This window comes from Vigna unguiculata, chromosome 3 (assembly GCF_004118075.2).
Source record: "Vigna unguiculata cultivar IT97K-499-35 chromosome 3, ASM411807v1, whole genome shotgun sequence".
Lineage (NCBI taxonomy): Eukaryota > Viridiplantae > Streptophyta > Magnoliopsida > Fabales > Fabaceae > Vigna > Vigna unguiculata.
In genome coordinates, this window is record NC_040281.1 from 1,803,852 (window position 1) to 1,831,150 (window position 27,299).

Below are 27,299 nucleotides of genomic sequence, written 5' to 3' on the forward strand. Positions count from 1 at the left end.
ATCGCCTATGCTGACTTGAAACCAAGGTAGAAGAGAAAGAGAAAGCATGGAAAGAACATGAGGAAAGGTATGCGAATGAGGTTGCTACCACAAATGGTGTAGGATTTGAGGTGACTTTGGAGCAGATCCGCCTCTTATGTCATTCAGCCGATCTCTCGGGCATGGACACAAGGAAAGTTGTCATTGATGGCAACTTGGTTGATGGATGATGATGCCTTTAGGACAAGTAGGCTTTATTGATTTATATATTTATACGTTGAAAATAATATTTACGTAATTTAAATACCTTTGTTTTTTGAATCCTCGATCGTTGTAAGTCGCCATATACTTTTCTCCATGAATCTTGAATGCCAGTAGTGCTTTACTTTGTTTTTCGCCATGAATCTTGAATGCTCGACTTGCTCTACTTCGCTTTTAATGATGAAGGTTTTTTATCGTAATCCTCAAGCCCACCTGGGCAAATTTATGCTTGAGTGTTTATTCATAACCTTCAAGTCCGACCCTAAGCCGAGCTTAGGTAGTTGTTTTAGACGACTCTTCACTGCCCCTAAGCCGAGCTTAGATAGTCGCTTTAGACGGCTCTTCACCGCCCCTAAACCAAGCTTAGGTAGTCAAGGATTATATTGCTTAATTAGGAACTAAAAGGAGAATTTTTATTAAAGAGGAGATTTGACCTCATTAAAAAACCCTTGTGTTCCTTAGCCAAGGGAAAAAGAGTGTCAAAGCATACAAAATGTACAAGTTTTAACTAAAGTATAAATGAAGATTAACTGCATTCCATGTTTGTGTAATTTCCAGGCCATCTAAGGTCTCCAAAACATAGACACCATTTTCTAGCACCTGTTTGAGGTGGAAAGGTCATGTCCATTTGGGAGAGAGCTTGTCCTTTATTTGTAGGGGATGAGCTTTCCTGAGGACAAGGTCGAACTTCCTGAACGATCGTGGGAAGACCTTGGTTTTGTATCTCGATTCGACTCGTCTTTTCATCGCCTCGCTGTTGATTCTGGCAGCCTCCCTAATTTCATCTATGGTGTCCAAATTTGCTCGTATGTCATCCTCTATTAGGGCGACGAAGAACATTCTAACATAGAAAGTTGGCTATTCAACCTCCATGGGTAGCACTGCGTCCATACCATATACTAGGTTGAAAGGGGCTCTCGTGTGGTCGTCTGTGGGGTAGTATGGTAGGCCAACATGATCCCCGATAGCTCTTCGGGCCAGTTCGACTTTGACGAGGAGATACGTCGACGCAAGGCTCCTAATATGATCTAATTGACGGCTTCGGCCTGTTCGTTTGTCTGTGGATGTTCTATCGAAGAAAATACCTCAAGAATTCCCCAACTCTCATAGGCGTCACAGACAATCGTCGTTGTGAATTGTGTTCCCTTGTGAAATATTCAATTGCCACTATAAAGAACTTCCGTTGCTTAGTGGCTATAGGAAATGGTCTTAGACTGTTGATCCCCCACGTGTGGAAAGGCCACTGGATGCTTATAGAGTGCAACTCCTCGGGGGGTGCTCGGTGAAAGTCTGATTGTCATTGGCATTGCATACATATTTTCGTAAAATCTTGACAATCATGCTTTAGTGTTGGTTAGTAATACCCTGCTCGGAGAATTCTGAGGCACAGGGCTCGAGCCCCGATGTGACTGCCGCATATACCTTCATGGAGCTCGGACATCAGTCGATTAGTCTCCCCTTGCACGACGCAGGTGAGGAGTGGTCGGCTAAATCCTTAGCAAAAGAGACGACCTTCTATAACAGTGTATCTAGCTGCGTTCTTTTTAACCGTTTGGGCCTCTGTAGGATCGGATGGGTGACGACCATCCGCTAGGTATGATAGGTAAGGAGCTAACCATGAGTTTGACAGAGGTCTTCCTTCTTGTTCTGTACTGATCGAACATACTTGGACATCTGACCTGATATCGGATACTTTAGGCGTTACTAGTGTTTCTCGTATTACCGACCTCTAGCGTCTCGGACGTGAGCAACTCACCAATTTAGATAGAACGTCGGCGTGCGAGTTTTGTTCTCGGAGCAAATGTATTAATTTAAAAGATCTTTTGCTTGATAGTCCCCGGAAACTTGTCCCGTGACGAGCAGAAAGTCGCTTTTCGCCGTCAGTTTCTTTACTACCAACTCTTTGGCGAGCAACATGTCAGTTATGAGAGCCTCATATTCTACTTGATTGTTGCTCGCTCGAAAGGAGAAATGAAGGGATTGTTCTATCAAAGCACCTTATGGGTCTTCCAAGATGACGCCAGCTCCGCTTCTCTTCGAGTTTGTTGCCCCATCAACTGACAACACCCAGCCCTTGACTTCCTCATCTTCACCCGTTGTGAGCGGAGTTAGCTCGGCCAAGAAGTCAGACAAAACTTGAGCCTTAATAAGTCCATGAGGTTCGAATGAGATGTCATATTCAGATAATTCGATGGCCCACTTGACGAGACGCCCTGACACCTCTAGTTTTTGGAGAATTTACTTTATGAGTTGATCGGTCATTACTAAAGCAGAATGCGTTTGGAAATAATGACGTAGCCTTTGTGTAGAGACAACCACAGCTAGGGCGAGCTTCTCAATTTTTTTATATCTAACTACCGCTCCTTAAAGAGTTTTGCTGACGAAGTAGATCGGCCGTTGATCCTCCCCTTGATCTTGCATCAACGTCGAGCTGATGGCCCTATTAGTTACTGTCACGTATAATTTGAGCGGTATGCCTTGATGTGATCGGCATAAAATTGGCGGACATGATAGATGTTCCATCAGCTGCACGAAGGCTTGTTCACACTCATCCCTCCATCGAAAATTCTTCCCTTTTTGAAGACATTCAAAGTAAGGATGTCCCCGATCTCTAGCTCTTGGCAAAAACCTCGTCAGAGCAACCATGCATCCTATTAATCGTTGCACTTCTTTTATATTACCTGGACTCCTCATATTTATTATTGTCGCACACTTGTCGGTATTCGCTTCAATTCCTCTTTCTGCAAGCAGGAATCCCAAGAATTTGCCTGCTTTGACTCTAAACACACATTTATTTGGATTGAGTTTGAGTCCGTAGGCGTTCATAGTAGAAAAGAGCTCGGTGAGTCGACAAAATGTTCCTTAGCCCTGTTGGATGTAACCACCATGTCCTCAACATATGCATGTATTTTATGTCCTGATAAGGTCTTCAAAATTCGATCCATCAACCTCTGATAAGAAGCACTGACATTTTTTAAGTCCGAAGGGCATAACATGGTAACAGTAGGTGGCTGCCTCCCCATGAAGGTTGTTTTTTCTTCATCGTCCGGATGCATGCTGATCCGATTGTATCCCAAGTAGGCGTTTAGGAAGTTGAGCAACCCACAGCCTGAGGCGTTGTCCACCAACATGTCGATGGTAGGTAGGGGATACAAATCCTTTAAGCAAGCGTTGTTGAGATCGGAGAAATCCACACACATCTTCCATTTGCCGTTCAACTTCTTTACCATGACCACATTAGCCAACCATTCAGGATATTAAATCTCTCAGATATGCCCGACTAACAGAAGCTTGTTGGTCTCTTTCCTTACTGTTGCCAATTTTTCGGGTCCATCTTCGTTCTTCGTTGTATCCTTCGCGAGGGTCGATGTTCAACCAATGGATCATGACATCGGGACTAATCCCAACCATATCCCTAGCGCACCAAGCGAAATAGGCTTTGTTATCCTATAGTACCTTGGTTAGTGCGGCTCGGATCAAGGGATCCAAACTCCCACCGACCTTCACTTTCCTGTCATCCCCTACATTGAATTCTTCTACCTCACCCATGGGTTGAGGTCTTTTGTCCTCCCTACCTATTCTAGGATCGAAATCGGGTGCACAGTCTTCCTTGGGACCAAGCAGGGATAGAGCATACATAGGTCTCCGAATTTTCAGGCTGTTCTCGTAGCATTTTCGAGCTACTGCCTGGTCAACCCTCAATGTGACGACGTGACCCGTGTCCGCTGGGAATTTCATCTTCAAGTGGGTTGTGGATACAACGACCTCGAGGCGATTGAGATAGGGGCGACCTAGGAGGACGTTGTATGAGGACGACACCTTTATGACTATGTATCGTACTATTATTGTTTTGGCCGCCTCTCCATTTGAGAATGTCGTCCTCATATCGGTATATCCTTTGTCTTCCACGGGGTCTCCTGCAAACTCCTCTAATATGTTGTCGAAAGGACGTAATTGATTTAATGGTACACATAAGCTGACGAAGGCGTCCCAAAACATGACATCGGCAGAACTCCCCTAATCGATCAGGACCTGGTGAACTCGTCTTCCCATTGCTATTATCGAAACAACTACCAGGTCATCCTCATGAGGCATGACGTCACTTCGATCATCCTCTGTGAATGTTATAGTCGGCATTGTCTTCTTTTGCCAGGTTGTAGATGTTGTCATGACGCTCCTGGCATACCTCTTCCTGCTGGCGGATGTAACCCCTCTGCCTAAGAAACCGCTAGCTATTGTGTTTAAATCCCCCAGTACAGGTGATATATGATCTGCTTGATCTTTGGGACGACAAGGTTCTTTGACTTGGTCCCTCTCACGAATGTGCCTTCCTTCCCGAGTTTCTCCTCTTAACCTTTGTAGTTGATTGGCTAGAGTGAGACACTGCTCGGTGTGGTGTCCATAGGTGCGATGGAACTCACACCACTCTTTCACGTTCCATCCCAAGATCCTGTTGGTTGGGTCTGGCCATCTGAGAGCCTTTGTGATCTCCTTGTCAACTAGGGCTTCTATCTGAGCTTTGATCTTGGAGGGCGTGCGTTGTTTATCAAATCCTAAACTTGCGATCCTGCCTTACTATAGAGGCTTGTGCTACGTAAAGGTGTCAATTTAGCCCAACCCACAGGGCTTGGCTCTGGCCCATGTGGACGACGGCCAAAAAAGCCCACATTGAAAAAAGCCCTCATCAAAGAAGCCCACAGGGCCAAAAACTCCACAAAGTCCTGTGGGACAGGGCCAACCCATAGGCTTCCATCTTCAACATGAAAAATATATTACTTTTTAAAATATATTATTATCTGTGGCTAGGGATGGCAACGGGGCGGGGCGGGGACGGGTTTCACTATCCCATACCCATCCCTGCATAAAAAATTCATCGCCATCCCCATACCCAAACCCAACGGGTATCAAACTTTTTTCCCATCCCCATCCCCACCGGGTAACGGGTATAATCTCGTACCCATACCCGTACCCATGTTCTAACTACTTCAATATTAATTTTTATAAAAGAAAAAAAATTACGGTAAAGAAAACATAATATTATGAAATAGTTAATATTATGAGGATTTTCTTCGATGCCAAATACATTAAAATAAATTATAATTGTTTATATTTTATATTAAAATACCAAATAAAATTTCATGTGAACCAAAACATTTATTAAATTTGCAAACTACAACATTAATGAACTTAGTTGATAAAATTAAAAAATATTCAAAAAAGTATAAAAGGAAAACAAATATTCAAATTAAAATATATTTTAAATGTTTGTTTACTTCAATTTTTTAAATTCTAATGAATCTCTTTTTTATACACTAATAAAAGTTATAATATATCACTTGATCAAAATGACACAAAGAACAAATATTCAAATTAAAATATATTTTAAATATTTGTTTACTTCAATTTTTTAAATTATAATGAATCTCTTTTTTATACACTAATAAAAAGTTATAATACATCACTTGATCAAAATAACACAAAAAACAAATAATAAACATAATAATAAAATTTTGACATAGATTTTGTATCTTTTGAACTTCAATATATGTTGCATAGTGACAAAAAAATATTCATAGAAATTACATTAAATTTTTATATTGTAGTAAATAAAAGTTATTTATACAATTAAAGTAAAAAAAAATTACAGTATGATTAATAGTGAGTTATAAAATAACAAATAATTAGATAGAATATATCGAAATATTTTATTCTACATGATGAAAATAAACAATAAATAAAAATATTAAAAAACTAACAAATGTGTGTTTTAGAAATAATTTGAGAGACTATCGAAAGAAATCGCACAAAGGAAATCAAATGTATAATTAAGGTATGATAAAATGAAAAAAACCTTAGAGAACTAATTATTAAATTATGTTTGAAGTGGTTAAAAATAAATAGAAATATCATTAGTGACCAAAAAATTTATCATTAAATTACAAATAAATTAGTAATTAAATTGGTCACTAAATCAAGTACCGATTCGATCATTGAATCAGTCACTAATTTAGACAATAAATCAACTACTACCACCAATGACGAAAAATAGTGACTGATATGGGTTACTGACTAAATCAGTCACCATTTCATTTTTTCTTGTAGTGAATTATCATATACTATTCCTAAATATCATTATATATATATATATATATATATATAATTTTAACCACTTCAAACAGAATTTAAAGTGAAACAATTACATTATGATATATTATTCTACATGATGAAAATAAAAACAATAAATAAAAATATTAAAAAACTAACAAATGTGTGTTTTAGAAATAATTTGAGAGACTATCGAAAAAAATCACACAAAGGAAATCAAATGTATAACTAAGGTATGATAAGACGAAAAATATCTCAGAGAACTAAGAAAACTTTTCAAATATCAACATATATACTTAATGGTTGAAAAATAACGAAAATTACTTTAATGAAACAAAAGAGTTCTTCAAATTAAACAAAAATTAATAATAATAATAATAATAAGTAAAGAATTTTTTTATATTACCTTAAATTGAGAGTATAAACATTCTCATGTGAAAGGAAAATTTATAATAAATAAAAATATTAAAAAATAATATAAATATTTAAATGTAAGGCATAATTTTTTTTATTAACATACATTATTTTAACATAATTACATAAAGGTTATGATAAGATAAAAAATATATTGGAGATGAGAATGAGTTTAATGACAAATGAAATAATTAAAAGAAATAAAAAATAGAATATATATATATATATATATATATATATATATATATATATATATATATATATATATATATATATATATATGGGTTACTTGATTAATTGTGAATATTTTAATAATTTAAACGAGAATGAAGATATGGCGGGGACGGGTATTATGGCGGGTATATGTACATCCCCATACCCATTCCCATACCCAACTGAAAAAGTCGGGGATTCCCCATACCCATACCCATACCCAGTCAATGCGGGGATTCCCCGTCAAAACGGGGACGGGTTCGGGCAATACCCACGGGGACGGGTTTATTTGCCATCTCTATCTGTGGCACATGCCCAACTAACTGGACAAGCACGACGACCCGAATATGCTAGACGATCGGAACAGGCCCAAAGACCCAGACGGGCCAGACGACCCAGATGGGACCGACGACCCGAACATACCCGAAGACGCTAATGGGCCTGACGACCTCGACGAGCCCGACGACCCGGACTGGACCGATGACCCGACGAACAGGACGAGCCCGACGACCCGGAAAGGCCCAAAGACCAGGACGAGCCCAACGACCCAGACAGGCTCGATGGCCCAGAAGGGCCCGATGACCAAGACGGATCCGACGACCCAGACGAGCTCGATGACCCAGAAGGGCCCGACGACCAAAACGAACCTAACGATCCGAACAGGCCCAACGAACCAAACGAACCTGACGACCTCTACGGGCTCGACGACTAGGACGAGCCCGACGACCAGGACAGGCCTGACGACCTAGACGGACTCGATTATCCGGACGCGCCCGATGACACGGACGAGCTCGAACACCCGAACGACCAGGACAAGTCTGACGACACGGACGAACCCGACGACCAAGACAGGTCGAACAACCCGGACGAGTCCGTTGACCTGGACGAGCCCGACGACCAAAACGAGCCCAAAGACTAGGACGTGCCTGACGACACAAATAAGTCTGACAATCCGAACGTACCCAACGACCAAGACGGATCATCGGGCCCGATCGGCCCGCGAACTATCTGGGTAGTCAGACCAATCTAGGACATCGGGCCTGTCTAGGTCGTCAAGCCCATTAGGGTCATCGAACCCGTCTCGTTCGTTAGGCCCGTCTGGATCATTGGGCTAGTCGGGCTGGTTAGGCTCATCTAGGTCGTTAGGCTCGTCCTGATTGTCGGGTCCGTCTGGGTCGTCGGGCATGTCCAGGTTGTCGGGTCTATTTTTATTTTCGGGTCGTCCAAATTGTCGTGTTCGTCCGGGTCGTCAAGCCCATCTAGGTCGTCGGGTTCGTCCGGGTGGTTGGGCCCGTGTTGGTCTTCGGGCGCATCTAAGTCGTTGGGTCATTCCTGGTCGTCAGGCCCGTCCAGATCATCGGGCCTGTCGGGGTCGTCGGGGTCGTTGGGCCCATCCAGGTTGTTGGGTCCCTTTGGGTAGTTGGGTCAGTCCGGGTCGTTGAGCTCGTCCGGGTTGTCGGGCTTGTCTAGGTCGTAGGGCTCGTCCTGGTCGTCTGGCTCGTCGGGGTTATCGGGCCCGTCTGGGTAATTGGGTTCGTCTAGGTCATCGGGTCTGTTCTGGTCGTCAGGCCCGTCTGGGTAGTCGGGCCCATATAGGTCTTTAAACTCGTTTAGTTTGTTAGGCCGATTTGGGTCTTCGGGCCCGTCCGGGTCGTTGAGTTCGTCTAGGGCTTCGGACTTGTCGGGGTGATTGGACATGTTTGGCTCGTCAGGTCTGTTTGGGTCTTCGGACCCGTTTGGCTCGCTTGACTTGATATTTGACTTTTACTTAATGTACTATTATTTGGGGGGCCTAACCCACCTCAGTCCTAACCCTAGCCCTAACCCACTAGAGAGGGGGCTTTGGGGGTTGGGCTTTTTTTTGGCCCCTTCATTTGGGGTCCCCCTTAGAGGGGACTTTATGAAGAGTGGGCTAGGGTTGGCCCATGGGCTAAGGACCAAATTGACACATCTAGTGCTACGTAAGAGGTGTATCTTTTATCGAATCGTTTGGTGAAGGTGTCGTCGTAGGAACGTCACATTTCCCGAGTTCTCGCATTGTTGGTGATACACTTTTCTTGTCGTCACTTTTACCTCATCACATCCTTTGCGTCTGTGTGTCGTGGCCCACAACCTTATTTCTGACACTGATAGCGCAGGGGTCCATACGAGCGATTCGTTGAACGAGTTCGCTCGAAGGCCTTTTACGAAGGCGTCTACCAGGATCTCCTCATTGGGGGTCGAAATGCTGGTGCACGCGTCGCAGAAGCAATTTAAGTAATCTATCAACGTTTTGTCCGAACCTTGTCTTACGTCAAATAGGTCGACAATTTTTGATGCCTTTACTCTATTAGCAGCAAATCTCTCTACAAACGTGCGCGCAAAGATAGCGAAGGAGACGATGGATGAGCGCGACAAACTATTGAACCACTTTAGAGTTGTGCTCGCCAATGTCCCCACAAACACCTTGCAACGCACTGCATCGCTGCCCCCCGAGATTAGCATTTGAGCGTTAAATGCTTTGAGATGGGCCTCTAGGTCCGAGCTTCCGGTGAAGGGCGGTATCTTTGGAATGATGAACTGTTGCGGGACCACCTCGGCCATGATAAGAGCGAAGATAGGGTATCCCTCTTCTGGCATAATGAGCTTCGTACCTCGCCCTCTTTCATGCTCATCTCTTGTTTGTATACGTTGTAGGAGATCTCCATTGGCTCGTTGCAGCGCATCTTGACCTCGGAGGGTCTCATTCATTTGTCTTCGAGCCTCTACCGACTCCTGACGTGTTGCAGCATGCTCCGCATTTGCTTCCTCGGCGCGACGATGAACTTCCTCAACCCTTTTGCGGATCAGCTCGTGCTCCCGTCTTAGCTCTAGTATTTGCTGCAATAATTCTCTAGTGGTGGGGTCTGGTGGGGGATCTTCCTGCGTGTGGTTAACTTGATGAGTGGGGTCGAGTCCAGGACTTCGAACCATCGTGAGTGTTTGTTATCTAGGGTCTGGGAATCTGTTTTATCGAGACCCCACGGTGGACGCCAAATGTTCTTGTCGACGTCCGTCCGATTTTAAATCGATTAGGTGTCTAGCAAGAGCAAAATTTTGTGTGTCTTCAGTGTTTTTTGTACCCTCTTATACTAGAAAACATGTGAGTTCCCAAGACTATCAGTCTAAAAATTCGGTTACGTGGCAAGATGGTTCCACTTCACGGGGGTCGCTTACCGTTGTGGTATCTGGCCCGCCACATCCGCTTTGGGGATAACTTACCGTGGTGTCCTTACTGGTGACTAGTACTAATGGGCCACTGACCGTGTTTGGACCATCCTTAACCGTCTTTGTGATTGGGTACAGCTCGGACGCGCCTGGACACTCCTGAAATGTAATGAGTGGAGATTTGCACAAAAGAGTTAACTTTGAAGCGGTGTTTCTTCCTGTTTATGTTTTAAACAAGTGTTTCTTCCCTTTAAATTCTAAATAAGAATAGCTGAAGGAAGCATATTTTATGTCTTTTAAGTTTTATCTGCAGAGGAAGATGTCTTGTAAGTCAAGCAACACTAACAAACCCAATCTTCACACAAACTCGCTCTCACACACACTCAACATCGCAATTTTCCATTCATTATCTGCGCTAACTAAACAAAGCAGAGCAATGCTAATCGATAAGAGTTGTTGCGTTGACCAACACCATGCACGACCACGTTGTTGTCGAGTTCCACGACCTTCCTCCTTCCGCTTTCGCCGACGCGGCTCCCAACTTATCAGAACCGGAGCTCCGGGAAACGGCGTACGAGATCCTCGTCGGAGCCTGCCGGAGTTCGGGGCCGAAGCCGTTAACGTTCGTCTCGCACTCCGACTCTAACAGAGGAGATAAACGGAATCCTTCGCCGTCCTTGTACAGGTCGCTGACTGTAAAGGCGTCGAGCGAGGTGAAGAAGAAGCTGGGACTGAAAACGACGTCGTCGTGGAGGAACAGAAGGGCGGCGACGACGGGGGAGTTGATGAGAGTGCAGATGAGAGTGACGGAAGTCACTGATACTCGGGTCAGACGTGCCCTTCTCAGAGTAGCTGCTGGCCAGGTCTCTTCTTTCTGCTCCAAACTTTAATTTTTCTATGAAATAAAACCCTTGAGAGTTTATTTAATGGTAGCAAGCTTACTAGGTGTTTGTTCTTGAAATAGCTTGGAAGACGAATAGAATCGATGGTTCTGCCCCTGGAGCTAATGCAACAGCTCAAGTGTCCAGATTTTGCTAGTGAACAAGAGTACGAGGCTTGGCTAAAGAGGAATTTGAAGGTTCTTGAAGCAGGACTTCTCTTGCATCCTCGCTTGTCGTTAGACAAGGAAGATATTAGCGCACTGAGCCTGCAGCAAATAATCCATGGGGGCCTTGAGAAGCCCATGGATATTGGAAAAGACAATGAATCAATGCACGCACTTCGCAAAGTTGTTATGTCTCTTGCTTGTAGGTCATCTCAGGGGTCTGTTACCGATATATGCCATTGGGCTGATGGGTTTCCGCTAAACCTTAGGATCTACCAAACTCTATTAGAAGCATGTTTTGATAATCATGAAGAAAGTAATGTGATAGAAGAGGTTGACGAGGTCTTAGAGCTCATCAAGACAACCTGGGTTATTCTTGGACTGAATGAGATGCTGCATAATGTCTGTTTTTCTTGGACCTTGTTTCAACGTTATGTTGCCACTGGTCAAGTGGAAAATGATCTGCTGTTAGCATCGAGTAATCTGCTGGCAGAAGCTGAGAAAGATGCCAAGGCGATTATGGATCCATTTTACTCAAAATCCTTAAGCTACGCATTGAATTTGATGTTAAGTTGGGCAGAAGAAAAGCTCCTTGCCTACCACGATACTTTCCATGATGGTAATATTGAGTCAATGCAAAGTGTTGTTTCTCTTGCTGTATCGTCAGCAAAGATATTGGTAGGAGATATCTCTCTTGTGTGTAGCAGGATGAAGAAAGAAGCTGATATATCCTGCACCAGAGTTGAAAATTACATTACATCGTCATTGCATGCTGTTTTTATTAAGGCAGGTTCAACCCTTCAAACTTCCCTCCCTAAGCACAAACACTACTCATTTTCTATCTTGAGGCTAATTTTCATTGAGTTTGGAAGATTTTTTGACTAATTATGCGAAATCATTTACTCTGTTGATTTATTCACGATTTAATATTGAATGCTTATGCAATTTTTAAACCTAGTTTTGTTTGAAGCAGAAACTGGATCTCCGCAACAGCAAGCACTTAGCTAGAGAAGAGGATAAAGTGTTTCCACGTCTCTCAGTTCTTGCACGAGACGTGAGCGAAGTGGCTTTTGGTGAGAAAGCAATGTTTAGTCCAATACTGAAGAGATGGCATCCACTTGCAGCTGGTGTTGCTGTTGCCACCCTTCATGTATGTTATGGTCATGAGTTGAAGCAATATGTGAAGAGTGTTACGGAGTTGACTCCTGATACTGTACAAACGCTGATGGCTGCTGATAAATTGGAGAAAGATCTGGTACATATAGCAGTGGAAGATTCGGTTGACAGTGACGATGGTGGGAAATCCGTTATAAGGGAGATGTGTCCTTATGAGGCTGAAGCAGTAATTATCAATCTGGTCAAGTCATGGATCAAGAACAGAGTGGACACACTGGAGGAATGTGTTGACAGAAATCTACAAGAAGAGGTTTGTTGCTCACAATCTAATCAAAGCAAAAAGGGTACATGAATAACATGAATCATAACTCACTTGATTCTTTTTTGCAGCAGGTGTGGATTCCACATGCGAACAAAGAGTTGTTTGCTCCTTCCGCTCTTGAAATTCTAGGATTCATAGATGACTCCCTGGAAGCGTTCTTTCTGTTGCCAATACCCATGCATGCAGTTTTGCTTCCTGAATTCATGTTTGCTCTTGACAAATCTCTCCAACAATACATCTTGAAGGCTAAAGCTTCCTGTGGTATATATTTACTGCATACCATTCATAATCCTCTTCATGACCAGCCTTTCATTTCATATCATCATCTGCAGGAAACCGTAATACATTCATCCCAATCATGCCAGCTTTGACTCGGTGTTCGCCAGGATCAAAATTTCATGCTGTATTCAGAAAAAAGGAAAAGTCACAAGTAACTCAGAGAAGGGTATTCCATGTTGGAACAACAAACGTGGAAAACTCGTTTGGATTACCCCAGTTTTGTGTTCGCATAAATACCATGCAGCGCATTGGCATGGGACTAAAGATTTTAGAAAAGAGGACCGTTGCCCGTCTTGGGAATTCTAAATCCACCACAGAGGGTGGTATGGAGAAGAGGTTGAAGTTCAAGCTTTCTAAAGCTGCTTCTGTGGAAGGTATCCGTCAACTCTCCGAAGCCATGGCATACAAAGTGATTTTCCAGGATCTCTGTCATGTTCTTTGGGATGGCTTATACGTTGGTGAAGTTTCATCCACTAGAATTGAGCCTTTTCTTGAGGAGCTTAACCAATGCTTGAAGATAATATTGTCCACTGTGCATGAGAGAGTAATAACGCATGTAATAACTGATGTAATGAAGGCTTCTTTTGATGGGTTCTTGTTGGTTTTGTTAGCTGGGGGTCCAGCACGAGCTTTCTCTCTTGAAGACCATGTTATAATTGATGAGGACTTTAAGCTTCTCACTGATTTATTCTGGTCCAATGGAAAGGGTTTACCAGCTGATTTGATAGAAAAGCATTCTACATTTGTTAAAGAAGTGCTTCCTCTGTTTCGCAAGGATACTGAGGACTTGACTAAGATATTCAGTCAGCTTATTATGGAAATGTATAATTCTTCAACCAAATCTCACTTGCCATTGCCCACCACATCTGGTCAATGGAGTCCAAGGGAACCAAACACTCTTCTGCGAGTTTTGTGTCATAGAAATGATGAAACTGCTGCCAAGTTCCTTAAAAGGAACTACAACTTGCCTAAGAAGGCTAAGCGCCAATAATACAAGGCACAACGTATACCATATACTATTTGTAAAAGAAAAACCAATTCGTTCAGCCGCTGCTGCTATTGCTGTTGTGCCAGGATGCTTTTAGTGACAACCTAGACGATCCAAAATTGGTATCTTTAAATTGTAATTAGTAATTGTTTGTTTTGGTATTTTTCTCTGCTAAAAGACCATTTGAAATTTTCTTTCAATCCAGAAGACTTGAGTTTCATGACCTAAATGAAATTTCTTCATTCAAAACTGAACTCTAGACACGGCAATTTCTGCCTGCATTGGGTTAAACCATCATTATAGTTCTTCATTCAAAAATGAACTCTAGACACAGCAATTTCTGCCTGCATTGGGTTAAACCATCATTATTCTTCATTCAAAAATGAACTCTAGTCACGGCAATTTCTGCCTGCATTGGATTAAACCATCATTATAGTTCTTCATTCAAAAATGAACTCTAGACACGGCAATTTCTGCCTGCATTGGGTTAAACCATCATTATAGTTCTTCATTCAAAAATGAACTCTAGACACGGCAATTTCTGCCTGCATTGGGTTAAACCATCATTATAGTTCTTCATTCAAAAATGAACTCTAGACACGGCAATTTCTGCCTGCATTGGGTTAAACCATCATTATAGTTCCGGCATTAGGTTAGACCGTCCATTCTGGATGGGCAGAACTTTTGACTGTCATTTCTAATATCCATTACTTGGAAAAAAAAAATCCAGCTGAAGAACAACATCGGAGAGGAAAAGAGTCTTGAAGCATGACCATTAATATTAACTTGTTATGGAGAAGAAATTAGTAAAACAAATTTCAATGAATCTCTGGACGATCATTAATCTACACCTCTGTATACCACAAGCTGCAGCTGGAAATATAATAAACAACACAAATAAAGCGTTACAATGCTTCTCAAAAATTGGTCGTCAAAGAAATGTTAAATAAAAAGAAATGTGGCTGCAAAACAGTAACATATAACAAGCATATTCATCCGACAGGTAACAAATGGTCAGGCCACACAATATTGTCCAATGGTTGGTAAGCATGTTCTCTTCATTAGGTGGATGGAGCTAAATCATCAATCTTTCAAAGCGGAACCTGCATACATTACAGAAATTAACAAAGTGCAACCTATAACGCAACTATTAAGAATGACAAAGCATACAAAGAACTATACAAAACTTACAAATGGATCTGCAAGGACAAAGCTTCAAAGCAACTGATTACAAAGAGGCTGAAGCCAAAAAACTTTTAAGAAAATACATATGAATCAATTTGTTGGACGTTGGGGAATGTTTCCCTAAGGAATGCAGAATAGTTGGGTGACTTAGCCTGAAAGAAACAAGCAGGATTAGTTCCTAAATAAGTAAATCATATACCGAGAAGTCCTAAAGAAGAAAGATCAGACAAGGAATAACATGGAATCTATCACTGAAGGATGACTGTAAATGTCAAGTTAAGCTTCCTCCTAGAAACCCAGTACTTCCAAAATAACAAAACCAACAGGGTTGAAAGTCCCAATAGTGAAAATAGATAGCAGTACAACATATAAATTACACTTTTATTTATCCAGTCAAAGCCAAAAATCGAATAGTGGCAATTGGAGCTTCTAAATGAAACTCGGTAAGATTATCCCCATTTTATAGTCTACAATACAATTCCATAACACGATTAATTAAAGAGTAAAACTCGTAGTATAATGCATAAAACAACATATGGTTCAATTGCCAAATACCAAGGTTTCAAGAAGAAAATGATTCAAACTCGTTACACTAAAAAGGAACCGTACACATGGGTTATGCTCCAGGTAGATGGTTGTAAGCTTCTCTCTCGAACCAACAACAGCCTCAGCAACTCCTTCAAGTGATTCTATTTGGTTGTCGTTTAGCCACAAATCTTCCAATCTGCAATAAATTAAACAAGGCAATTTATTTACCGATGTAAGTCTTTAAAAAGTTATTAGTGCGGAGGGAAAAAGATGGACCAACGGAGAAGCAGACATACTGCGTCAGGTTCGTAATGTCATCCACTGAAGTTAACTTATTTGAAGATACGTCTAAAACCCGGAGATTGACTAATGTCGACAACCCTTCCATTTTTGAAATACCATTATGGCTCAGGTATAGTTCTTCTAGAGCTACGCAGCCCTGCATCCCAGAATGAAGGTTGGCAACTATAAAGTTCTCAATTAATAATAAAGAGTTTAGTGGTTATGCATAGATGTAAAACAGTTTTACACTTAGATCCAACTCAAATTACCAATGGAGTGACTTTTAAGAATATTATAAAATTCAATAAACTTACCAACATGGTGGTTTTGTGATTGTTTGAAAGTGTAAAACCATTTTACATAATCAATGCATACATTTTTTTGTGTGGTGGGGGGCGTTAACCTACTATTCACATAGTCCTGATATTTATCTTCATCTTACGTTTTAATTCCTACACGAGAAATTAGGTTTAGTTCCTACAAATGAATACAAGTTAATTCTACTGGTGATAAATAGTCACAAAAACAATATAAGAACTAAAACTTAATATTTTTTTCGTATGGAGACTCAAACTTCAAATCAGAACTACAGAGAACAGATGAATAGTTTACCCCAAAAGAATAAATTTGTGGATTCAAATTGAGGGCAACCCCATCGGTAGAGAGCATACCTCAAATCCCGTCATTGAAGTGAGACGATTGCTTTGCAAACTAATCTTCTTAATGCAATTGAGACCACATAGATTCACAACTTTAATTCGATTCCGACCGAGCCACAGCTCCTGCAAATTCACAAGGCTCTGCAAATTCTCCATGACCTAAATCACAAACAAAAACAAAAAAAAATCAAAAACCCCATTGGAAACAAACAAGGCACAAACCCGGTAACTTAACAACGTTAACCTCAACACACCCGCAATTTATTGGAGCCGAGTTCAAGAATCTGCAGCTGATGGAAGTGGTCGATCTCCTCGATCTTCGCAACTTCATTCTTGGACACGTAGAGTTCCTTGAGCATATCGGAGACTTTGGCACAGCCGTGTAGCGAACTAATCTCGTTGAACGAAACATCGAATACCAGAAGCTTCTGGAATATGCTGACGTCAGGAATGTTCCTCAATTGATTATCCCGCAGCACCAGCTCCTGCATGTAGGAAAAAAAAAAGAGATTAAAACAAACGCGTTCGAGAAAATGTTATTCATCCATCCAAACAGAGGCTTAAGCGACATACCTCGAGCGAGGCGAGGGCGCTCCAGGAAGAGAGAGGGAGAACGGCGGCGTCGGTGACGAGGTTCTGGCGCAGTGAGAGCTTCTTGAGATGGGAGAGGTTGGCTATGCGCGGGTCCAGCGTGGACAAGCGATTCGCGGTGAGGTCCAACTCGGTGAGAGTGGGAGGCAACTCGACCGAGTCAAGGTCGTGGAGCTGGTAACTGGTGAGATCCAAAATCGTGGATGAAGGATCGTCTTCGTCGTGATCCGGAACCGCTATTGATTCTACTGACTCCTCCATCTTCCAATTAAAGAACCTTCCAATTTCACTTTCTGCTTCAACCAAAAGCTCACATTGCCTTGCCCTGCCCTGCAAGATGCAACTCAAACTATGTTTCAATTTTTTTTTTATATCTATTGGGCCATCTGGGCTGGGCCTGTGATGAGGCCTGCTATTTTTTAAGGGGCTTTTCCTGCATTCTCTTTATAATTGATACTACCGAAAATGCCCTTGTTCTTGTTTTTTGAAAAGCTCGCTCAATTGTAAAAGAAAGAAAAGGCTTGTTTTTTCGGCGCATATGCCTGCCATGCAGAGCATGTAGCAGCGCAAGGACACTATTATGTCTATGCGCACGTTATTCCAACTTGCGTTCCCCCTTCGTCGTCGTCGTTGTAGTTACTCTACCCAAAACTCTGCGCTTCGATCTCTTCTGGATTATTCAGGAAGCGACCTTGTAGCGTTGGTAGCTACTCATTTGAGTAATTGTGCTACTGTGCGGGAACTGAATCCATTGCATGCCCACCTTCTAAGGACGCATTTTTTTATCTCCAATCCGGCGCCGTTTAATTGGAACAATATTATAAGATCATACACCAGGCTAGAGGCTCCACGCGATGCACTTCGCATCTACGTTTTAATGTTGCGGAATGGGGTTTTGCCCGATTGTTACTCCCTTCCCATTGTTCTGAAGGCCGTCTCCCAAACTTTTGATGTTAAGCTCGGGAAACAGCTTCACTCAGTTGGTATCAAGATTGGATTGCAATGTAACGAGTTCTGTGAAACTGGGTTTTTAAGTTTGTATTTTAAAGCTGGCGAGTTTGGAAGTGCCCGAATGGTGTTTGATGAAAATCCTGACCCGAAGCTTGGTTCTTGGAATGCTGTAATAGGTGGGCTTTCGCAGGCTGGCCTTGTCCGGGATGCGATTGGCGTGTTCCTTGATATGAAGAGGCGGGGATTTGCGCCGGATGGGTTGACCATGGTTAATGTGACTTCGGCTTGTGGGAAGATTGGTGACCTCAACCTGGCTCTCCAGGTGCATAAATGTGTTTTCCAGGCTGAAGCTGGTGAGAGGACTGATGTTTTGATGTTGAATTCGCTGATTGATATGTATGGGAAGTGTGGGCGGCTGGACCTGGCTTACAAGGTTTTTGCAACTATGGAGGAAAGAAATGTGTCGTCGTGGACGTCCATGATCGTGGTGTATGGTATGCATGGACATGTGAGGGAAGCGCTGGAATGCTTCTGTCATATGAGGGAGGCTGGGGTGAGGCCAAATTATGTGACTTTTATTGGAGTGCTTAGTGCCTGTGTGCACGGTGGGGCAGTTCGAGAAGGGAGATTTTATTTTGATATGATGAAGAATGTTTATGGCATAGCACCCCAATTGCAGCATTATGGATGCATGGTAGACCTTCTGGGTCGAGCTGGATTGCTTGAGGATGCCAGAAGAATGGTGGAGGAGATGCCTATGAAGCCAAACTCGGTAGTGTGGGGGTGTTTGATGGGTGCGTGTGAAAAATATGGGAATGTGGACATGGCGGAGTGGGTGGCTAAGCATTTGCAAGAATTGGAACCTTGGAGTGATGGGGTTTACGTGGTGTTGTCTAATATCTATGCCAATAGAGGATTGTGGAAGGAGGTGGAGAGAATAAGATCGGTAATGGAAGAAGGAAGACTTGCTAAGGTTCCTGCTTATAGCCTGACAACTAATTCAAATTGAAGATAATTTATTTAAGCATCAGTAATTTACACTAAATTATAGTTTTGCCTGTATTGACCATGACTTGCAAATTGATGTTTTGATTTTTCGATAATGTATACTCCATAAACAGAAGATGTTTCCATAACCATTATTTTTGTGTTAATGAATGGGCAAGTTGGTTAGGGGAAGACCCAAGTAGGTATGGATAGCTCACTAGAGAGTAGAGAAATTTTGATCTGTAAATTCTCTGTTGTTAATTACAGAATAAGTTGATTTTTAGTTTAAGCTTTCATAGTGCAAGGTTAAAATCTAGCCTTTGTAACTGAGGATTGAGAATCTTATTCATGCGTGATCTGCAGATATGACTATTAATCTTATACCGAATTCAGCCTTATGATGCATGGAGTGAATGTTTTTGCTTGACAGAGAAGAAAAATGGCACTCTTTGTTTTTGGAAGAAGTTAAAACTCACTCCACGATTCATTCACTCAATATGATTCTGATATATTATATATACTGCCTAATGCCTTTTATAGGCTTTCAAAAACAATAAAATAATAAAATCAAGATAAACAAAAACTTAGTTCCTAAGAAATAGTGGCGGTGCAGTAAAATATGGAAGTTCATTTGCGTGGCTCTGCCATTCCAGTATAGTTTGTTTTTTAAGAAAATACCAATTACTTGGTTATGAAGTGATTTGCGGCCCAATAAAGAAACAACAACTTGATTTAATTTTTCCTGAAATCAAATTTGTATCATTCCAAGCACTTTGTTCACTTTTAAAGTAACTCAGCTTCGTAAAAATATCCACTACTTGATCTGTTTAGTTTGACAATAAATAGTTTCACCTTTTTAAAACTATCAATTTACCCGAAAGTATCTATCAAGGTGCTCTGTCTGCAAGTAAAAAATCGGATACTTAGTTAATTTAATAGCATATTTGGTAGTCACCAAATATTTTTGTGGGAGACTGTTGTTCTGGTTTTTATTCTTTTTCAGCCAAGTTCATTATAAGATCAACTTATCCTCTAATATTGTAAGTTGTCTTGGACATCCACTTCACTTCAAATGAATTTTTACTTGCATACGAATCAATTGACCTCCCGTATTTTTCTTCTCTAAGGTAAGAAATGGAGTAAAAATAAAGGTGTTTTGATTGAGAAGGAACAGAAATAAAAATACAGTATAATCAATACAGTAAAATACCAAAAGAAAATACAGTATTATGTTGGTTTTCATTTTTTACTCTTTTCAACTGAATCTAAGTGGAAATTTATCACATCATATCCTTAATCAATTTTTCAACTTTCAAATCCTTCTATTCAGTCAAACACAACCTCTTTCTTTCTCTTTTATCCATTCAAACACAACTTCTCTCTCCCTCCACTTTCTTCCTCCCTTTTTTTTTCTCATTGTCTCATTTTCATGAGATTAAACAAATGACAAAGGGTCAATATTTCTCTCTCTCTTTCTCTCTCAACACTTCTTCTTCATGAGAGAATTAATCATCATTGTGCTATCAATCATTTAGAATTTCTGATTTAAATGAGTCCTTAGCTATAGAAGATGAATGTCTGATTTAGGTGTTTTTTGCATGAAATGCCGAAGATCTAATCTTATACATGGAATTCTCATATTTAACATAAATGTTATCAAGATTCGTTCCACTAGTTAAAAAACATACTTCATTATTACTTTTAGTCAAATAATGTCGATTCTTAAACCTAATATGACATTTACTGTAACTTTTACATTTTTTTTCTCTTATATTTTGGTTGCAGTTTCATTATGTCAGTCACACGGATACTCCCTCTTTCCTTCATACTGGTCTCTTCCACTCCATGAGTGTATACACGGATATGAAGTTGGATGTGAAACAAAGACTTTACCTTTTAGTGATAACTTAGTTACGTTCTCGTTTGCCTTTTGGAGAATCCCAATCAATGCAGTGCTCTAACGAACAGAGGGGCTACTGGGTAGGTGTGGGTGAGTAGCTGCCAAATTTAGTGCCAATGCAATTAAAGTTCTCTCTTTTTGTTACCTTTTTCTCACCTTTTTGCATTCTTACGGAGTAACAAGGACTAAAGCCAACCCTACAACGTATTGCAACACTCAAAATGTGATTTTCATTATGAACTGCGTCCTTCTGACCAAAAAAATAGTAGGATTTAGGAATGGAATAAGGCATCGCCTCTTACCTCAGACCCTTTACAGCGTATCATCGCTATCTTTTATTATAGCGTCAATATATCAGATTTTCATCTATTCTTTGTTTATTTCTGCTAACAGTGCCTCGTCTATGTCCCCCAACAGCTACTAAAAATGGAGTGTGTTGACTTTATACCTGTGAACTCATTTGTAGGAGTTGTCAATCATATCAGAAAACTACTTTTGAGGACCGAATCAAATATTTGAAATTGAGTACACATACTTGGAGGAACAACATTCTCCCAAATCGTGTTTTCCATTCATAAAATTAGAAATCATGGGACTCTAAGTCCTTGTCACCGGATTTGCAATGAAAACCAAGCTACTAAAACAAAGCTGAATGTAGCTGCAAAACAAAATGTATCATTCACAACAATTACATTTATCTTGGCCTATACAGTTTTTCAAATCCAACGAAAACAAAGCTGCATATCTAAATGAAACCTCTCGAGGTCCTTGGCCAAATTCAGCAGCTAGTGATCTCTTCATGAAAAATATCTGCAATGTTACAATTCCCTATGTATAATTACATCATACATAGTCATGAACTAAAAAAAACTCTATAGCCTAGAAACTCACACCTTACAGCTCTGTACTTTTTTTTTAAGTAATGAAAAGTGGCATCTATGAACTCTGGTTTACAAAGACGAGAAACATAATCTCATTAAACCAAACTAGCTATCTGCTTCACCGATTTCTGAAATGTGTTTGATGCCTGAAGCATCGTAATGAGCAATAATATTTCCTGCATTAGTTTTTTCATCAGCATCGTTCTTTGATGTTTCCGGATTCACTTCTACGTATGTGACTTCATAAATGTGTTTTCTTAACCAACTTCCTTTACTATGAACTCTGGTTTACAAAGACGAGAAACATAATCTCATTAAACCAAACTAGCTATCTGTTTCACCTTCTGAAATGTGTTTGATGCCTGAAGCATCGTAATGAGCAATAATATTTCCTGCATTAGTTTCTTCATCAGCATCGTTCTTTTATGTTTCCGGATTCACTTCTACGTATGTGACTTCATAAATGTGTTTTCTTAACCAACTTCCTTTCATGCACAATGTGTGCCCGACCAAATACTATCTCAGTTTCATTAACATCAGGTGGGGCACCATTTCAGAAATCGGTGAAGCAGATAGCTAGTTTGGTTTAATGAGATTATGTTTCTCGTCTTTGTAAACCAGAGTTCATAGATGCCACTTTTCATTATGTTTTTCGTCTTTGTAAACCAGAGTTCATAGGTGCCACTTTTCATCAGGTGGGGCACCATTTTCATCATGAAAGCTTTGAACCTCATCTATTTCCTCTGTCAATTCAGCATTTGTGGCACCCTCCACCACATTTTTCTGTATCCCGGTTTCCTTTTCTCTAATTATTGGCCCTTCATCTACATCATTCTCCTTTTCTGAGAAATCTAATGTAGCATTCTGTCTAACATGCTCATCATTTAGCTGTTTCCTGAGTTGTACTTCTTTTTCTATGCCATTACCTTTAGAACCGTTTACTTTTGATCCCTTTGGATATTTCTCAATGCCATGCTCTTTGTGACCTGACTCACTTCTTGATTCTATACCAACCTTTCCGGCTGTTGTTTTGGATGAATCTCTGCATTGATTTTCAGATAACACCTCAGGTTGAGTTTGTGGTTCAAATCCCACTTCTTTTCTTTCTCTTGTGCTGAATTTCTCATTGATATGTACAAGCCCTGCTTCAGCCTTATCTTCCTTGGCTCCATCAGATGACTCAGATCCATCATCGCTGCCACTACTTGACTCTTTAGCTTCTCCTGCAGAATCTACATTTCCTGAGTCAGGAAAATCTATTTCGTATACCCGTGGTAGGATCCCCTTACGCCCTAACAATCTAGCTCCATGTCCACCAACAAGCTTCCTTTCATCGCTATATTTCTCTCTATCATTTCTTGATTGCTTGATCTGATATAACATCCAGGAACCAACAGCCAAAACTAGCATCACCTTCAATGTCTGCTTTGTAATCGCCACTTTTGATCTCTGGGCCCTCCCAAAAGCTTGATACTCCATTCTTCTGCATATGATTCAGAATCTCTGTCAATGCTCAGATATATATTTAGAGGATTCTAAAGATGCACAATTGAGCATTTCAACATCTAGGTTCTTGCATTAATTCCGGAAAAGTAAAACTACTAGTAAATCTTGAAAACCACCAAGAGGGTATAAACAATTCCAACAAAACTACTAGTAAATCTTGAAAACCAGCAAGAGGGTATAAACAATTCCAACAAAACAATCAGATAAACAAGTCCGATTACTAACAATTACACCACAGAAAATTTTAGATAAAAACAAGAACAGCAACAGAAAGATAAGAGGCGCATGTGCAGGCATCAACAAAAGTACTCTAATAATCGTGACTTGAAACAAAACCCAAGAAATAAAAAGTCAAACAAGTGCAACCATTCATTCAAACAAGGCGGAAGAGAAGTATTTCTTCCATGGGAGATGGTCTTAGAATCGCAAACATTCATGGGCTCTTTCTAGTCCCAAACATGATGCCCAAGAACACTTAATTTCATGAGAAACTACTTAATCCAAGAAAGACGTTTGAGCGTGATTCTTGATGAAAACAAGAAGAAAGAAAGAATAAAAGATTGCAGAGGTATAGAGAATTGAAGGGAAGAAGAAGAATGAGAAGCAAGAAATGGAGTTTATGGAGTAATTACCTTTTGCCTTGTTTTCTTGGCTGAGGAAGTGATGTTATGTGTTGTGTGGGATTACGGTTGTTCAGTCTCTTTGTAGTTTAAAATTGTAGTTGGAACAAGAAAATCAAAATGAATGGCTTTGAAAGTACAGAAAACCAGAAGAGTAGTTGGGAGTGCCCAAAAGTAGCAGTTAACATTTTGTCGCCATCTAAAATAATCCTGGGACGGGATTCTCCAACACGCAACCAGAGAAAGTCAAACAAATCATTCGGGGCAAATTCAGAATTCAAACCACTTATTAAGCCTTCCCTTCAGTGATGCTTTTTATTCCCCTCGACTCTCTACTAATCCATCACCATGATCCACTTATATGGTGATGGGCTCCGTTCATACGGAGATTTGGATCAGACAATTTCTTATTACACCTACATAAATTTCTTTCTGCACCCCCATATAAAAATTTCATTTCATCCTTTTCTAATTACATATTTCGAAAATTATCTTTTTTATTTTCAGATTATATAATTTTAAAATAAAAAAAAATTCTGAAGTATAAAACCTATATAACCCAGAAACTAAATAACTTTCAGATTATATAATCCAATATTTTTATTTTCTAAACACAATTCAAAAAAGGCAAAAATGATTATCAAGGTGCAAGAAGATAGGAAGAAATCCTAATATTAATTAAACCTCCAACATAGTTAAGAAAATAAAAAATATCCTTTAGATATTTAGCAAAAATAACCTTTGTTAAAAAGAAATTTTCGGTAATTAACTCAACCAAAAGTTTATGTAGTGTTAATTTTATTTATTTTTTAAAAGTCATTGAGAAACAAAAGAAGTAACTTTTTTATGGAAATTTTTTTAATATGTTAGTTTTTGTGAATAGGAAAACTCGAATTTATGATATATCTATCATTTTCTTTCTTCTTTACCGAAACAGAAGTAAAATGAATAGAAAATTGTGTGTTTAATTATATATGAATTTGTTTATAAACACATTCACTTTATTATTACAAAGACAAAAACAAATCCATGGCAAGACAGGTTTGATAATGTATATTTTAATTTTTTTGATAATTAATATATTCTTTTATGAAAATATTATGTTGTCATAAGTCAAACTTAAATATACCAACATTTTTTTTCTTGGTAAATAAAATATATACTACATCCTTGAAAGTCATGCATTACAACTATTCCATACACAACTAAAGACAATAATAATAAAAAAAGTTACAGAAAAAAAACATAATACAAACTTCATAAATATGTGTCCTTGCAAAGAACAAGGAAGCCTTCCACAATGCAATGTTTAAAAGTGTTCGATTTCATTGTAAATATATAATCCTCAAAATGGGTTTATAGATCGGAATTTGATAAAATATTTTATAGAGTTGAAAAAAAAATAGAAATAATACATTAAAGGTATACTCATAATTATTTACTAGCATACACACAGGCGCGATAATGTCTGTGTATATGCATTTTTTAGATATGAATGATAATATCTTAGTAGGTGATAATAGTGTAATGTTATTAAGTTAATATATAAAATAAATTTATATTTATTAAAAATGAAATGAAATGTTAAAAATAAAATGAAATGAATAGAAAACTTAATTGTTGATGAATAAAAATAAATAAATAGTTTTATAGAAAATAGGTAAAAATAACCATTAATTTTAAAAATTTTAATAAATAATTATATTGTAAAAGGTAGAATTGGTATTATGAAATGTGGACACGAAAGAGGGGATTATCTTTGTATATTATTATGGATTTAGTTGTTCGGATTTATTTAATTATATTTATACACTCTTAATTAATTTCTTGTTTTTATGCCGTTCATCATAAATCCACATTTAGAACTCCTAGTTATTCAATTTTGCGTTTAATTAATCTCTTACATAAATATTTAAAAACTTCCACGTTGTGATATACCTTATGCAATTAAATGGTTGAACTAAAACTTAAACTAAAAAATCGACAAAAAATGTAAAACATTTATTTTTGCATGTTTAATTATGAAAAACGAATCATTGTTAAAATAAATATAATAATGATTTCAATTGTCTATTGACATCTATTGTTTTGCATGAGATTATCTTATTAACTGTTGCACTTTTGTTTGTTCACAACTAAAAATTTAGAGATTACTAATTCAGAAAAACTCATAATTAAAATATGTATTTAAATTTAAATAAATTTAATATTTTTTTCACATAAAACACTACCTAAGCCAAAAATCACATGGAGGGTATTACCCACATGTCAACTTATTATTTAGAACTATTCAATATATCATAGATGTATGCTTGAATCCCACATTAATTAATCCCTTGATTTATGGTCACTTTCCACATTGTAAACTACTATCAGAATTGAAGTCCAATTTGCATGTCATTACAAAACATTTTAATGAGAAAGTGAGAAAAAAGAGAAAACACTCACAATTTTCTGTGAGAAAAAAATGTATTTTTAAAATTTAAATATTTTAGTTACATTATTATTATTGTTATTATTTAAATAGTAATCTAATATATGTTTTCATTATATTGTAAAGTGAATCCAACGCACAAGTGTTAAAATTATAATAGTGGCTTAAATTGTGTAAAGTATTGGAAAAGTGAAGCATGGGTTATCTCTTCGAAATTGTCTTGCTCTTATCTAGATGCTTTTATAAAGTAAAGTGTATAAAGTCTAAGAAATTATTCAAAGTCAAAGGTTTTCGATTGGAAGAGGACCAGGCTAAGGAAACTCCTCCATCTATACTTATCTTCTATAATAACATTTTATTTGTTGCATTAAAAATAAAATATTACTTTACTTTCTCACTCTCTCTGCAACAACGGTAACAAAAGTTGAAGAGCTTAAAATAACTTTTTCATAAAAATATAGGCGAACGGAATTTTATCTTACGAAAATTATTTGTACTAATTAATATTGAACATTAAATAATTTTTTGATGTCATAATTTTATTTAATAAAAATCAGTTTTAGTATAAATTAAAAGTCTAAATTTAGAGTATGTACATCATACTTAGGATAAAAAAATTTGGATCAATGGTTTGATCTAATACACTCGACTACGTACACTCACTCACTATCATCCTTAATTTTATCATAACAAAGGTAGTTTTACTGACTTAGTTTAAACTTCTTCATTTGGTTTGCAACATTTTTTTCGATTAAAAACTATTTTTATCATCTAATTACCTGTTTTATGAATAATTGATTTAAACTTACATTCTTTGTTTTATGCAAAATTAAAGTTTTGCTTTCAGTCATTAAAAGTTCTTATTCA

At 38.9% G+C, this 27,299-nt stretch overlaps 5 protein-coding genes across 6 annotated transcripts; 2 read left to right on the forward strand and 3 right to left on the reverse strand.

Moving 5' to 3' along the window:
• Positions 1 to 3,062: 3,062 nt before the first annotated feature.
• Positions 3,063 to 4,239, reverse strand: LOC114178224. The gene is made up of 2 exons (XM_028064009.1): positions 3,697 to 4,239; positions 3,063 to 3,461 (listed from the first exon to the last, which is right to left on the reverse strand). Exons 1-2 carry the CDS (start codon positions 4,237 to 4,239, stop codon positions 3,063 to 3,065), a joined length of 942 nt encoding a protein of 313 aa, XP_027919810.1.
• Positions 4,240 to 10,462: 6,223 nt separating this feature from the next.
• On the forward strand, positions 10,463 to 14,554 carry LOC114178075 (protein unc-13 homolog). Its single transcript, XM_028063771.1, has 5 exons — positions 10,463 to 11,021; positions 11,123 to 11,977; positions 12,162 to 12,629; positions 12,713 to 12,902; positions 12,974 to 14,554. Exons 1-5 carry the CDS (start codon positions 10,632 to 10,634, stop codon positions 13,909 to 13,911), a joined length of 2,841 nt encoding a protein of 946 aa, XP_027919572.1. The 5' UTR covers positions 10,463 to 10,631; the 3' UTR covers positions 13,912 to 14,554.
• Positions 14,555 to 14,677: 123 nt separating this feature from the next.
• LOC114178074 (protein phosphatase 1 regulatory inhibitor subunit PPP1R7 homolog) lies at positions 14,678 to 17,500 on the reverse strand. Of its 2 annotated transcripts, XR_003603261.1 has the most exons (7): positions 17,136 to 17,499; positions 16,817 to 17,047; positions 16,575 to 16,721; positions 15,918 to 16,060; positions 15,703 to 15,817; positions 15,100 to 15,245; positions 14,678 to 15,011 (listed from the first exon to the last, which is right to left on the reverse strand). XR_003603261.1 is itself a non-coding variant. In XM_028063770.1 (6 exons), exons 1-6 carry the CDS (start codon positions 17,412 to 17,414, stop codon positions 15,165 to 15,167), a joined length of 996 nt encoding a protein of 331 aa, XP_027919571.1. In that variant the 5' UTR covers positions 17,415 to 17,500; the 3' UTR covers positions 15,095 to 15,164. The 2 variants fall into 2 exon arrangements, 1 of the variants encoding a protein (XP_027919571.1); XM_028063770.1 differs by lacking the exon at positions 14,678 to 15,011 and having other exon boundaries at positions 15,095 to 15,245; positions 17,136 to 17,500.
• Positions 17,501 to 17,604: 104 nt separating this feature from the next.
• LOC114178073 (pentatricopeptide repeat-containing protein At1g77170, mitochondrial) lies at positions 17,605 to 19,338 on the forward strand. The gene has a single exon (XM_028063769.1). It carries the CDS (start codon positions 17,734 to 17,736, stop codon positions 19,111 to 19,113), a length of 1,380 nt encoding a protein of 459 aa, XP_027919570.1. The 5' UTR covers positions 17,605 to 17,733; the 3' UTR covers positions 19,114 to 19,338.
• A 2,324-nt stretch (positions 19,339 to 21,662) lies between these two features.
• LOC114179840 lies at positions 21,663 to 24,268 on the reverse strand. Its single transcript, XM_028066312.1, has 2 exons — positions 24,011 to 24,268; positions 21,663 to 23,355 (listed from the first exon to the last, which is right to left on the reverse strand). Exon 2 carries the CDS (start codon positions 23,349 to 23,351, stop codon positions 22,545 to 22,547), a length of 807 nt encoding a protein of 268 aa, XP_027922113.1. The 5' UTR covers positions 23,352 to 23,355; positions 24,011 to 24,268; the 3' UTR covers positions 21,663 to 22,544.
• Positions 24,269 to 27,299: the final 3,031 nt, after the last annotated feature.

Coding starts and splice junctions, on each gene's coding strand:
- LOC114178224 (XM_028064009.1), bottom strand. CDS start 4,239: ATGTTTTGGGACGCCTTCGTCAGCTTATGTGTACCATTAAATCAATTA. Junction 3,462..3,696: donor TCCGAGCCGCACTAACCAAG/GTACTATAGGAT, acceptor GTCATGGTAAAG/AAGTTGAACGGCAAATGGAA.
- LOC114178075 (XM_028063771.1), top strand. CDS start 10,632: ATGCACGACCACGTTGTTGTCGAGTTCCACGACCTTCCTCCTTCCGCT. Junction 12,630..12,712: donor ACAGAAATCTACAAGAAGAG/GTTTGTTGCTCA, acceptor TTTTTGCAGCAG/GTGTGGATTCCACATGCGAA. Junction 12,903..12,973: donor GAAGGCTAAAGCTTCCTGTG/GTATATATTTAC, acceptor CATCATCTGCAG/GAAACCGTAATACATTCATC.
- LOC114178074 (XM_028063770.1), bottom strand. CDS start 17,414: ATGGAGGAGTCAGTAGAATCAATAGCGGTTCCGGATCACGACGAAGAC. Junction 16,722..16,816: donor TCGGCTCCAATAAATTGCGG/GTGTGTTGAGGT, acceptor TTTGTGATTTAG/GTCATGGAGAATTTGCAGAG. Junction 15,818..15,917: donor GACATTACGAACCTGACGCA/GTATGTCTGCTT, acceptor AATTTATTGCAG/ATTGGAAGATTTGTGGCTAA.
- LOC114178073 (XM_028063769.1), top strand. CDS start 17,734: ATGTCTATGCGCACGTTATTCCAACTTGCGTTCCCCCTTCGTCGTCGT.
- LOC114179840 (XM_028066312.1), bottom strand. CDS start 23,351: ATGGAGTATCAAGCTTTTGGGAGGGCCCAGAGATCAAAAGTGGCGATT.